General features: G+C 43.5%; 1 protein-coding gene across 1 annotated transcript in view; it reads right to left on the bottom strand.

Annotated features, from left to right (window-relative positions):
- LOC146304610 (Krueppel-like factor 7) overlaps positions 1-13,880 on the bottom strand; it is a 46,628-nt gene extending 32,748 nt beyond the window's left edge. Inside the window, exon 1 of the mRNA XM_084713975.1 lies at positions 13,556-13,880. Within this exon, the coding sequence (XP_084570101.1) occupies positions 13,556-13,657 (102 nt within the window). The 5' untranslated portion in view covers positions 13,658-13,880. The remainder of the gene's footprint in view (positions 1-13,555) is intronic.
- Between the last annotated feature and the right edge of the window lie 726 nt (positions 13,881-14,606).

Below are 14,606 nucleotides of genomic sequence, written 5' to 3' on the forward strand. Positions count from 1 at the left end.
AGTTAAAAGATGGGAAAAACATCCACAGCGAGGGTTCTTAAATGTTTTCAAGTCACAAACTGATATTTGCATTTGAAGATTTGTAGCACAGATCCCCACATGGATAGAGTGTTTTTATTGATTTAGTGTTGAATAATATAATTTATTGCACTTAACATGAGGATATAATCAAGGACCCTATTAATAGATGCAGATTCTCTTACTGGGAAAAATTATAGCAAATGGAATTGCAACATTTAGGTTAGCATTTGGCTGGGTTTGAAGAATGACAACACACACATCCAAAAATACAGACGATATGCATCTCTGCTGTCATATTGATGCAAAAATCTCCCTATAAAGTCATGTTTGTCTATAGAAAATCCTTAAAGGGCTCATGTTTTTAGCCACTTATAAAGAGACCTAAAAAAACTTAATATCAGTTTTGATGTATGCAATATTTAGGATATCGCAAAGTATTTTACAACAGGAAACCTCTCTTAAATAAACCAAATATCACTCTCTCCAAAGCCACCAGCGTCCCTACTTCTGCCATTTTCTTTCAACACACACTCATTTTTACAGCATTCTTAAAACGAGTTGATTTATGTAGGAAACAAGTTAAAATATTTGCTGTCAGATTTCAGACACAGATGACCGTCCTCAAAAAAATCCCCTTTTCTGGGATTGTATCCAGAGTTGTTTGAAACTGCCCACTGTCTTTGCCCAAGGCCCTGCGCTTACGTCAGCCCACGAGATACCACCAAAACTCCCGGTTTCGACCAAAATATCACCAACAGTGTGAGCTGCTCACACACACTGATGTGTAAGCACTGTACATACAGGAAAAGAGGAAGGAGGACATAAACACAGATGTCTTTTGGCAACCCAAATCTTAATTAGCACCAGGAGATTCATCTAATCAAAGGGTTGCCAGCCCATCATTAAGGCTAAAACACACACTGCTCTCCTCACATACCAGAACAGAACAATGGGAAACAGAGGTACGCTGTCACGCTGATGAATGGCTCTTCCCACAGGTCTCATTAAATCACAGAAGGGCACTTCCCAGGCCGTTCGAGGAGTTAAGCAGGGTGCAAAATCTCCTCACCCCTTCTGTCTGTCTGCTTTGACACTTATACACCCTTTTTTTTTCCAAGGCTGCTTGTCAAAATAATATTTCTCCCAGTGAAAAATTGTGCTTTCAGGCTTTGACATATAGGCTAATCCCAATTCAAGCTGAATCCGCCTGGTTTTGAGGATACAAGTCGTATCTTATTCAGACAACTTAGCGCCGCAGGGGATTGGAATGACTGAAACTACATGACGTACCCAGTTGGCTGGAGATACCAGTATCTTAAGGGTAATTTGGGACCCAGTTTAATCTTCCAGTGAATTTAGCATCAGCTGCTGACAATGGAAAACATCCTTTATCTGTTTTGGACCACCCATCTGAGTCCTCGCCCTGGGTTCAAATACACTTACTATTAGATGGAGATTTAAGCTGTATCTCATAGTAAATGCGTCTTTTCATGCCACAATAAATAGTAATTTGTAATATTTTGTGATACATGGATGAGTCCAACCAATTTATTCTATCCAGGGCTGGATTACCACATGGGCAAAGTGGTCAACAGACAACAGACCTCCAAGGGCTGCAAAAAATTAAGAATACTGCAACAATTAGTTGATAAATCAGTTAGTTGATCAAAAGAAAATTAGCTGACAACTAAGTTTGATGATCAATTGATCACTCAAGTCATTTTTCAAGCAAATTGTCAAAGATTTGCTGCTTTTCTTTGTCATTTGCGATGGTAAATGAAGAGTCTTTATGTTGTTTTGGGCTGTTTGCTTCAATATATCAGTTTCAAGGGATATGGGACATTTTTGCCTTTCATAGGACATTATATCAACCAGCATGCAAATAAATCAAAAGCAGAGAAAAGAACACACAACACTGAGTGTGTTTTCATGCACACTAGCGTCTTGGTTACATTTTGGGCATGTATAACAGCTTAGCCCAGTTTCAGAAACCTGGATCTGCAACCTGGAATAGAAACAGGATACCTTATCTGGGTTTTTGAACCATCTTATAGTGTCTGAGATGCTGAGAAATCAAGGCTCATTGTCAAGGCAGACAATCACAAACCGGGATAATGCTATGATCATGTATACAGGGATATGAATAACAAGGTTTTTCATGTTCCATGTAGACGCCAGATACCAAGATAAGGTTCAAAACCAGGATACTAATGCACATGTAAATGCACTCAATGTCAGAGTGAAGATGCCAAAAGATAAGAAGTAGGAGACAGAAATATAGAGAGGTGAAGGCAGGAAAGAGTGATGAAAGAGGAAAGGCAGCATGAGGAATGTTTGGGGAAAAGATGGATGGATGAAGGGACGGAGGGAGATACTGAAGGAGGAAAAAGGTCCTGACACAGTGGCCAACCAGGCGGACAGCCTTGGAGCAGCGAGCCATAGCAGGTGGAAAAACACCACTGGCTTTGCATGTTGGACAACCGCAGCTGAGTGTTGAGGCTGGCATGCAAAGCACACACACGCACGTGACTGCACGGACACTGACAAAGGCACACGAACTCGCCCGTCACTTACATAATAGAGCTAAAAGTCAAGCACACACCCCTTCTCAAAGCCGATAACTGGCATTGTTCGGTCTTTACTGAACTCCGTAACACCAGTGAGTGGAACCTCGAGCCAAGATAACACCCTTTTAAAAAGAAAAAAAGCTCCTAAAAAGTCAACAAGGCCTGCATTGGAGGCTCAGCTGTGATCTTCACCAATGACTGTGTTGCTTTATAAACTATCCAACCAGTTTCAGAGCGTGGCGCGTCCTTGTGGCTGTCACCACGCAGAGCTTAGGGCCGTGATTGATGACTGGCTTCGGATGACAACAACAAGCAGCGGTGTTTACTCAGGGCAAATTGCCCTTGTCTCTCTCCCCCTTCCATCTCTTTCTCCCCCCGTCCTCTCGCTCCGTCTTTGGAGAGGGATGGTCCACATGGCTGGATCTCTGGTTTCTGGATGGCTAGGAGTCCCTCGGGGTGGGATTAGCCTCCCAGACTGACAGCTAAACAAACAAATAGGCCAAAGCCGGGCTTCCTGCTTGCCAAGGCTGCCTAGCAACAGGTAGGCAGTAAGATGGGATGCAACGCTTGGTATGTCACAGCCAACGATGGCCATAAAATGCCTGGACATAGTGTGAATGTGTGGCCATTATCGAAGCCAATGGATTTACAAATATGTGAGCAGGCTGGAAGATTAATCACACTGTGGTCCAAGTGGGGAGATGGGGAGGAAGTAACCAAGGCAACCAGCTATCGCTTGATGCGTTTATATACTTGAGACCCTGATTCATGGTCATTTGAAAACATATCATTGAAGGAAACAATTCACACATACAAAGGGAAGTTTCATTACAACAAGCAACGTCAAACGTGCCAGCAGCTACATGGCAACATTCGCAAACCATGATGAATCACCTCATTGTTTACCTCTAACAGCAGCCCTTTGATAAAGCCCATAAGAATACTGTACTGGCACATCAGACCAAGCTAGCGGCAAAATCAGAGCACATGTTCTTATTAATAGATACTTACACATCTGCAATGTACTTAAGTGATGACAGTAAGTAGTTTAGGAAAATACGATTACTTTGGAAGCCCACAATGACAATAACGAAGAAAATCACTGCACCCAGCCAAGAAATAGTCCCGCACAAAACACCCTGTAAAATGGCACAAATTAAATAAACAAGATAAACCGTATTAATACATGCGATTTAAAAGTGCTGTAAACTGGATTTGTTTACTGTTAGATGGAGCCAAGTTAGTTGTTTCCCACTGCTTCTAGTCTTTATGCTAAGCTAATCTAATTGTCACCTGGTTTTAGCTTCATGTTTAATGGAGAGATATGTCAGCTACACCAATTGTTTCATCTAACTCTTGCCAGTGAAGGGAATAAGTGTATTTCAAATTCAAACTATTCTTTTAAAGCTTATTATTCACATGCTCTTTAAAAAAAAATAGCCGCAAAATCAGAGCACATGTTCTCATCAGTACAATTACACATTCACGTTGTGAATAATATGACGTGTCCTCACTAGGTAGCAACAGCATGGTTTGGTTATGACAGGCCCACTTTTCAATGTTCAAATCAAATTCCTCATCATGATGTGAATGATAGATACTCTTGAAATTTGGATATGCAAGCAATATCAAATGTTTCATCAAACTCTCAGCACAAAAGGTAACAAATGTGTTTCCCAAAATGTTGAGCTATTCTGCTAAATGTAAATGAGGTAAGGAGCTTTTGAAAAACCCAGAGCAGTGGTCTGAAATCTGCATTGTGACAGATGTAAATACTTCTGGTGCAACGATTCCACCAGCAGCTTCATGCCGTTTATTTGCGTCACGCTTTGTGTAAAAGAGCCTTTATTCAGCATTGTGCCAAATTTTGATTGCATAACTCTCCAGAGTTCAACTTTCTGCAGAGACTGACTTTAAATAGGGGTTAGAGCAGGGCAAATCAAACAAGGCAGCTGTGACTTCGTCTTCTCAGAATTTGTCAAAGAGAAACAGAGCAAGAGAGAGTCATGAGATAAAGCGCAAGAGAGAGTCGGTGGTGATTCCAAAGCATAAAACGAGTGCCTGAGACTTCTCTTCCTTTCTCTTTTCTCCCTGCGGTTGCCAAGCCGGATGGCAGCAGCGAAGCATGTCGGATCACTGTAAGGTGCTGTAACGGCTTCCCGATTTCGCCTCAAATGATGTGAAAGTCATTGCCAAGCCATGTGTGCTGGTGTGAGGCGAAAAAAATGACTGGCTCCTCTTCTCACTGTTAATCAAACCTGGGGTGGCAGAGCGTTTTGCAGACGGAAGCCATACATAAAGATGTGCTTGTTCACCACGCTCCCTCTCACTCCCCCACCTTCCTCTCCTCTCCCTTCGCCACCCCCTCTTTTTTTTTTTTTTTGCTGCCTTTTTTTCTTCTACACCTCCTCCTCTGCCTCTATCTCTGACGGGCCAGTCACCAGAGCGTCAGACAAATGAATACTTCCTCCGCCGTCCTCTCTTTCATCAGCGCTTCCAACCTTTTCATCAACGCCCATAAAGCAGTAGCAGGCACCTATCACCGGCAATCGCCTCTCAGCTGCCTGAGTGATGAGACAGAGGTGGCAGAGTTCACTAAGCGCTCTTATGGCAGAATGGATGTTACTGGGTCAGGGGGTCGCTTGCACATCTCATTACACAACATACACAAACCTGTGCACCTGCAGGTGAAATCACATCCTGGTATCGAGAGAAAATCCTGCACATTTAAGAAAAAAACACCCAAAATTCTGTGCACCTGTCTCTTTTTAACAGATGTGAATCTTTTCCTCGATTCAGTGCATTGAGTAATAACCTTGTGGCTAGAAACACTTAGAAGCGTCCAGCAGAGATGCCGCATTGTGCACCGGCGCACAAAGGCTCCCTTTCATGCCTCGGTGCGTCACGGGCCAGGCCATGTCAAATAGATTCTACTTGGCATCCATCTTCAAGATCTTCTGACTGCTATCGGGTTAGAGGCGAGCAAAACAACGCTGCGAGAAATCAATTTCATATTCGACATCTGAGCGTCATGTGGTAACAGAGGCTCGTCTGGGATTCTTCGAGGATGTCTGGAAATTAACTGCAGCTGGAAATACTACTGGTGTTTGGATGCTCTTAGAAATAAAGAGGCTAACAAGAACCTTAAAGGGCTCATTTGCTGGTAGGACTTTATAAAGGTTATAAGGGTTTTGCCTAGAATCCAGCATAAAGAGTTATATCTACAACCATCTGCAAAAGCTCTAAAGGTTCCAGGTTCCCTCTCTGGAGGCTCTATCCAGAAACTTTCCACCTTCTGAGGGTGCTCTCAAATATTAGGAATGACTCTGGGTCGCTACCGCAACGCCACTCTTCTACCTTCCATCACTTTCTGAGCGGCTTTGTGCAAACAGGAGCAGATGTCAGTTAAACTAAAAGGGAATTAACTGCATTTTTCTTTTGGAGAGCGTCCAAACTTGATTTCAGGAATTCCACGTCTCATACTTACAGTTGATGTGACATTTTAATAAAGCCGCAGGCGAGCGACGAAGACACTACCAGGAGCTCTTTTGAGACAAATAAGATTAGGTCCCAGTTTGTCCTTCCGCCTCCTCCTCCTCCTCCTGCAGGATACTGAACTGTGCCCGTTGCAGGATTGATTTAATTTTAATTTGCATAAAATTACATCAAATAGCAGCGAGTAAAAGGTCACAGAGAAGATATGAGGTGTGTGTTTTAACGGGCTGATTTATTTTAGCATGATTCAGACACCTAAATTCATTCATTCTCGTCGCTGTTGCTCTGCAAAGCAAAGAAAAGTGACTTGGGGAACAGCGTTACCTGGCAGCCGCCATGCTACAACAGTACGGCGCAGGGAAAACGCACAAGTCCTGAGCTTACACAACAGCCCTGCAGAGATCAAAAATCCATACCGTGCTAATTCTATAAGAGGAAACCAGGAGAAAAAGAGAGAGGGAGAAAGAGAGAATGGAGGAACAAGGGATGGAGGAAGACGGAGACAGGAAGGAGGGGGCCAGTTGGCTGCGCTCCCCAGCATGCCTGCTGTGTGTGAGAAAGCAGCTGTGGCCTACTGAGGATTACATAACATACTGAGACACATACGCGGTGGCGTGCATGTATGCAGACACGCACACGGCAGCGTATGGATGCATATGGATGTTCACAGTTCTCTCGTCTTCGTCTTACTTGTTCTCTTTCTGTCTATCCTCATCATGATCTCGCTGGAGGCTGAGAGAGGGGGTCACCATGGTGATGCATCTCTCGGACCCAGACCACAGATTTAATAGGACATTCAGTGTATTTCCTGTGGTAGATGGCAGTCCACCCCCACCTTACTTTGCCGTCAGACTTTGACAGAAAACCTCCAAACCAACCAAACCCCACTGAAAAAATCAGTAATTTTACCTTGCAGAACACGGGACTTCCTGCTTTACTACTGTCCCGGTCTGTTTGTTTGTTTGCGTTATTGTGTGACTTCAGTGTATCCAAACTATCCTTTCAAAACACAAAAGTCACACAATTACACTAACAAACTAACAGATTGAGGCAGCAGCAGACCAACAACTCCTGTGCTCTGTGAGGCAAAATTACAAATTTTACCCATGGAGTTTGGTTGGTTTTTATAGAGAGTTGTATTTGGCTTGTATAATGTTAGTTCCCTGTCAGAAAAGTCTGGCTGCAATCTACTGCAGGTAATACACTATCGAGTACCTCATACAACCCCATATTAAATCATTCATACTATTCCCCTAACAGACCAGTATGGAGCTATTTGTCGCCTGGAGGCTTCACCCAAAATACAAAGTAACTCCATTTATCTGCATCTCCACTTCCTCAGGACATCATGCCTCTGCCCCGTCTTCTTCTCTGACTGTCTTTCTGCATGTGTAGGTCGCTCCTGGGGGGTTTCGAGCCCACCGGACTGTGAAATGCGAAACCCTGCGGCGGGGAGAATGTGCGTGCTCTGCAACTTCCTCCACCTCTACGCCCCCCACCCCCCCCTTACTCACCCCAACCCAGACGGAGCTGCTGCCGCCGCCACTGCTGCTGCTGCCAATGTGCGTGTTATCGAGCAAGAAGTGGATGTAAGTGGATGCATCTGAGCACGTCGGCTTGCATATGGAGGTCGCGCCGGAGCGCCCTGCTACTCCTTCCATATTTAGAAACTCCGAAGCCCTATGCAATCTGTCCACATCCACATATAGACGCCCATAATGCACCGAGCAGCAACATACAGACATTTCACTTGAGTAGGCATCAGGCACTCAGTCTACACGTGTGTACGTCTGTGTGTGCGTGTTTTGAACCCCTCAGGGATAATATATGTGTTGGAGGGTATGGAGTGTGTCCTGAGGTCAATGACAGACAGCCATTTGTGGTGTCATGTTACGTCCTAACCATCAGGGTCAAGTGCTGTGGATGAGGGCACGTCATCAGCTGAGCCTGAAGCCGCTTGAAAAATCTATCATACCAACCTGAAACCCAATCCACATGTTCTGTGTTTTATATTTTACACTTCTAAAATTAAAGGTGCTAACCAGAACCATACAGCGTTCTTCATCTTGTCAATCAGTTCTTTTCGAACTGAACTGGGGGTCCTACCAAGAGCCCTTTTCCAGAAAGAGCCTGTTTTTATTCCAAGGGTTTTATTTAGAATGTGGTGTATTGTATAAGAAAATAAAGGGGTTAACAAGACCCATATAGGGTTCTTTGGCTTGTCCCCACAGAAGAACCATTTCTGGTTCCTGGTTGAACCTTCTGTAAAGGTTGCAGTTGGAACCCTTCCAGAGAGTTCTACCTAGAGCCCAACATAAATGGTTAGAACCATCTGTGAGAGGTTTCACCAGAATCCTCTTAGGAGTTCTATCCAGAACCTTTCCATCTGCTAAGGATGCTAACAAGAACCCACCCAGAGGGTTCTACTGAGAAACCTTTTATATTATGGCAAACCCTTCAAGAAAGAGTTCCTGCAAAAAAAAAACCCTGATAAAAACCCCTTTTTTGGTGAAAAGGTTCATCAGGGGTTCTATGGAGAACCCTTTTGTATTCAAAACATTTTATCCAGAACCCAACCAGGAAGAACCTTTAAGGTTATAATACAAAAAACCCTTGAAGAAAGAGTTCAACAATTCTTCCAACAAGGGTTCTTTGGACCCACAGTCTTCCCAAAAAAAGCTTGATGAACTCTTTCTTCAAAAAATAGTTCTGCAAAAGGTTCTGTGCAGAACCTCCGCCCTTTAGGAAGAACAGCCTTTATTTCTAAGAGTGCACATGTGAACGCTCTAAAGATGTTGATAAATGTTTGACAGTGAAGCCAAACAAGGTTTTATCAGAGTGAAAGCCAGTTTACAAATGAGCGTAACAAGCAGTGGAAATTGCCGCCAAGATAACAAGCAATTTCTGTTGGTATAAAGATGCAAAACAACACATGTACAAATGCTTTGAAGGGAACTGGGTTCTACATGTAAAGAGTAAGTTATGACCAGCTTCTCTTGTTCCAAATCCAGCTCAGCCCTGCTGTTTGTTCCAAATCTGAACAACCAACTGTACTGGGATTTGGACGCCAGACAGCGCCGTTCAGTTTGGCACAATTTGGTTCAATAATGGAACAAATAGCAGCCTCAAACGTAGACCTCCAGAACAGTTTCCTCCTTTTCTGCTCCCCATCCCCCTATAAGCGCCTGAATCATGCCTCACAGACACCAACAGGGGACACAGTCATCATTCTTGCCATCGCATCTCAGGGAGCCATTTAGGGGCCGACTACAACGGCCTCCTATCTCACCATCAGACCCCATAAAAGCATCAAATTCTAAATTGTGCCTGGAATACAGAGGGGGATTGCTCAAACTGCGGGGACTCGGCTGGAGACGGAGCTTTTAAGGAGAGCCACAACTCATAATTCATGTATTCAGGAGGGCTCGGTGGCATCTTCATGTTGCTACAATGAACACAAGGATCGCTTTGCCAAGAACATCTCTGCGCTGCGTGGGGACTGAGAGGGGGGGAGGTTTCAAAGTGTGGGGCAACTCATAATCCTTGTGCTCACACACGGACACAATGCAATCTTCTTATCCCAAATAAGGGTTGTTTTCCAAAAACATCTCTGTGATATTTGCTCCAATGATTCATAAAGGGACACAAGACTCCAAATGTGTTGAGTAAAAGCCTGCAGATTGTAAGAAAAAGTGCTTTCAAATGCTAAGACGATTTCTTTAATTATGATCCTATTTTAAAGCAGGATGGCTAAAAATAAATCTTTATGGTATAAAAAGGAAATGAAATCTACACTTTTTGAGAGGTAAAAGTGGCTAAAGGTGCAAGACGTGCATTGATGTAGATCTATAAATGCTATCAGGAAAGAAATGTGACATTTCATTTTTGAAAAGTCAGCCAGCCAGGTTCAATAGGAGGGTTTATCTCTAAAGTCGGATATCCCACATGTAAAAATGGCATTTTCCCATGCAAAATTACAGCACTAAAAGACCTGATATCCTTCTGCATTTAAGAGACAGTAGCAGTTAAGTTTCAGGATTTTCTTTAATTCCAAAATGGACGTTGTCTTTGGCAGAACGAGCTGCAGACAGTGAAAGAAAACTGACATTTTCAGTCTGCACAGATAAGAGCTTTCCCAGCCTTTTGCCTACACATGCAGCTCTTCCTCTCTCGTCCATTTGCATTAGGTATTGATTTTGATATGCAGGCTGTGGGTGAGAAACAGGGAGAGACATGCACTGCATATGGTACACGTAGGCCCGTGCAATTTAAAAATCCACTGACAGTGAAGGCAGGGGGAGTTGGAGACTTGTTATGAAAAGATGCGTCGGTGGCTAACAGTAGGATGCCAATTAGGCTGCTTGGCCACAACGAATGGATCCGCGCGGTCACGCACCGGTTTCTCTCTCTCTCCCTCTCCTTCTGCCCCCCGTCACTCCCCCTCCCTCGCTACCTCCCCCTCTCTTACGCATGGAGCAGAGAAGTGGGGAAAAGCTGGAGCTCCTATTGCATGAACAATACCGGTGTCAAATTTCCATGCAATGATTTTTTTTTTCTTGCCCAGTCAGTCAAGTGCAGCATGGAAAGCATCATCACCAGCAGCAGCAGCAGCAGCAGCAGCAAATGCAGGTGGGCTGACGGCTGCATGGCTCTTATTTGGGATGAAAATGATGGGCTCAGTGAAAGATGCTCATAGCTGCAATTAAACTGATTGTGGGACAACAAAAATGTAACATTAGGCTGAGAAAGTACATATTTTAAGCAATTCTAGGCCAGAAAATGAACAAGTCCGTGTTTTCTACAAGTATCAGTAAAATTTTTGGCATCATCACCAGCAGCAGCAGCAGATGTAGGTGGGTTAATGGCTGCATGGTCCTTATTTGGGCTGAAAATGAAAAGATTATTTAGTCAAATATGTTCATGTGCATGAAAGGTGCAACTAAACTGAGAATGTGGGAGAATTAATGAGTGATTAAGCTGAGAAAGTGCAGATTTTATGAAGTCTCCCACCAGAAAAGGAAAGCATCACCACCAGCAGCAGCAGCAGCAAATGCAGGTGGGCCAATGGCTTCATGACCTTTACTTGGGCTTCATAAGGAAAATGAAGGATTGTTTAGTAAAAGATGATGCAAATATATTGTGATTGTAGGTGAAAATATGGGAGATTAGGCTGAGAAACCCAGATTGATTGATTTAACCTATTTTACACCAGAAAAGATTTCTGTATGAATCAGTAAAATTTTTAGCATGGAAAGCATCATTACCAGCAGCAGGTGCAGGTGGTTTGATGGATGGTTGACCCTTATGCAGGCTTAGATAAGGAAAATGACTGGTTGCTTAGAAAAAGATAGTGTTCAAAGTGTTAGATAGTGCTGAAAGATGCAACTAAATTGAGAGTGTGGGAGAAAAATTGGAGTTTAAGCTGAGAAACCCAGATTGATTGTTGAATAGTGCAGGAAAGGTTATTTCCTGAAGTACCAGATGCATTTTAACATGGAAAGCATCATCACCACCAGCAGCAGCAGCAGCAAATGCAGGTGAGCCAATGGCTGCATGGCCCTCATGTGGGCACATGTAAGAAAAGGAAGGGTTGTGAAGTAAAAAGTGATCCTTGTATGCATGAAAGGTGCAACCAAAGTGAGATTGTGGAGGAAAGGGGAAACAACTGGGATCAGAAGTGTCAGTAACATTTCCAGATGCAGGTGGTGCTTGTTTGGTAAAAGAAGATATGCATGTAATGTGAAACTAAAGTGAGGCTGTGGAAGAAAATGAGAGAAACCCAGACTGATTATTAAGAAAGTACAGATTTTAAGCATTTTTACACCAGAAAATGTTATTTTTTCACAAGTATCAGTCCTATTTTAGGATGGAAAGAAGCAGCACCACCATATGCAGGTGGGCTGATGGCTGCATGGCCCTTATTTAGGCTGAAAAAAGTGAGACATTTTACACCAAGAAAGATGTTATTTTTACAAGTATCAGTGACATTTTTAGCATATCATGCATCATCCCCACCACCTGCAGCAGCAAGGCCCTTAGATAAGGAAAATGAAGGGCTGTTCAGTAAAAGATTGAGCTCATGAGCATGAAAGGTGCAACTAAATTGAGACTGAGGGAGGGAAAAAAGGGAGAATAGGCTGAGAAACCAGACTGATTATCGAGAAAGCGCAGATTATGATGAAAAATGTTGGAAAAGTGTTGAAAAACAGCATTTCTACAGGTACTGGTGACACTGAAAGCATCACCACCAGTGGAAGCAGCAGCATCAGCATCAACTGCAGGTGGGCTGATGGCTGAATGACTCTTATTTGGGCCTGTTTAGTAAAAGATGGAGCTCATATGCATGATGGGTGCAGCTAAATTGAGATTGCAGGAGGGAAAAAATGGAGATTGGGCCGAGAAACCCCAGACTGATTCATGAAAAAGTACTGATTTAAAGCAATTTTACACCCGAAAATGTTAAAAAGACAGCATTTCTGTCAGTATCAGTGACATTTTAGCATAGAAAGCACCATCAGTAGCAGCAGCAGCACAAAATGCAGGTGGGCTGATGGCTGCATGGCTCTTATTTGGGCTTTTTTAGTAAAAGATGGTGCTCATGTGCATGAGAGGTGCAACTAAATTGAGACTGTAGGAGAGAAAATTTAGATTGGGCTGAGAAACCCAAATTGATTAGTGGAAAAGTTGAGATTTTAAGCAATTTTACACCAGAAAATGTTTAAAAAATACTATTTCTACAACTATAAATGACATTTTTAGATGTAAAATATCTGGAAAATCCAAACACATGGAATTTCAGCCTCATACAATCAGTAAAGAGAGTGTGTGAGGAATATAAGAGCAGTAATGGCCGTGTAAAGTGCCGGTGCATCTTCTCCCCACGCATCTATCACCATGTGGCCGCGTGGATCCCCGTGCTTATCTCTCCATATTCCTCCACTGAACTTGAATGGAGGAAGTCAACACGCAGATGACAGTTATTCCTCCTTTTCCTGCCCTGCCTGCCGTCGCACATTCTTTTTTCCAGCACTGCATTTAAAGATGGTACAAAGCCAGACATGTTAGGAAATCTATTATGGATAAGAGAGGGGACTTCTCTCCATGCGGGGGGGGTTCACAACTCAGTAATCTGAGGGATGCAGATGTATTATTCACGACCAATTCAGTCTCTATTATGGAATCCGGATCTTCATCTTCCCAAATCGTATTTGACAGCTTTATTACGCGCCGGCGTGCGTTCGCATCTTATCCACTTTGCCATCTCTGGGAAAATTGTCAGATATATGAGTGATATAAAGCATTTCATCTGCTCATTTCTTCCTCCCCCCTCCACAAGAACTACACACCATCCATCCCACACGCTTCGGGGAAAAAGTTGACGCCTGCATCCCGAGCGCATGTGACACCATCAGCGTGGTTTTTAATGATTCTGAGAGGGCGCACCCCGGCTAAAATGCAAAGTTGGGACGTACCTGCTGCCAGTTTTCCTCCAGCGAAGGCATGGCAGAGAAGTAGCCGGTGTCGTGGACGAGCTGAAGTTCCTGAAAGATACTGTGGTTCGCCAAGACATCCATGCTGACGCTCGTTGATGGAGAACAAGAACGATCCACGAGAGAAAAAATGCCTCCTTTCTTGGCTGTGTCAGACCTCTACATCCACTCCTTTCATATTAGTCCATAAGAGGAGATTAGTCGGTGTGGATGGATGCGGGAAATGTGGCGATTAGAGTCCCTGTACCTACGCGCATTATCGGACTCGGTGCGTAAAAGAGACTGGAGGTGATGGAGGCTCCATGCGTATCCGTGTTGCCAAACTAGACGCTGATAGGGAGCCAAAGGAGGGGAGGGGTTTGGTAAACGAAGGGGCGTCGTTTAGTTTGTCAATCAACTCCTCGACTTGTCCATTTAAGGCGAATGGGCGGTTGTGGGGTTATTTGAGCGGCGGCGGAGCGTGGAGAGGCGGGGTTAGGCAGATTTACACAGCGCCATTGGCTCCAGCGCCACGTCGCTCACGCCAAATATGGGCTCGATAGGTGAGCTATTTATGGATGGGTATATTAGATTTGGAAGAAGGTCTAAAAGGCTAGTCTGAGAGGAGAAGCCATGGTGTAAACATCATGTGCTCACAAACAGGAGCTGGAAACAGTATTAATAGGCTGCTATATTGTTCCACTGTATAAATATTTAATTATAATGAGGTGCAGGATGAGGCATTAGACTGTAGGAAAACATATTCCTGTATAGGGACTCACACTACGCTTTAAACATGAGTTTATAGTAAAGTTATAGTGATATTACAGGAGATTAAAATATTAGGTGTGACAGTGCTGGTGCAGTTTTCCTGTGGATCATTAAATATGGTGTGTATACTGTCCATGATATAGATTTAGTCTGTTAATTATATGTTTTTAATGTCAGAGTAGCACCATAATCCAGCAGAGGCTTCCTCACAAGTTCACTGAGGTTGCAGCAGGGGTTGGGAGGGTTAACTTAAAAATGTGTGGCAATACAGTTACTAATTACG

Source organism: Lutjanus erythropterus, chromosome 24 (genome assembly GCF_056507025.1).
Source record: "Lutjanus erythropterus isolate fLutEry1 chromosome 24, fLutEry1.hap2, whole genome shotgun sequence".
NCBI lineage: Eukaryota > Metazoa > Chordata > Actinopteri > Lutjaniformes > Lutjanidae > Lutjanus > Lutjanus erythropterus.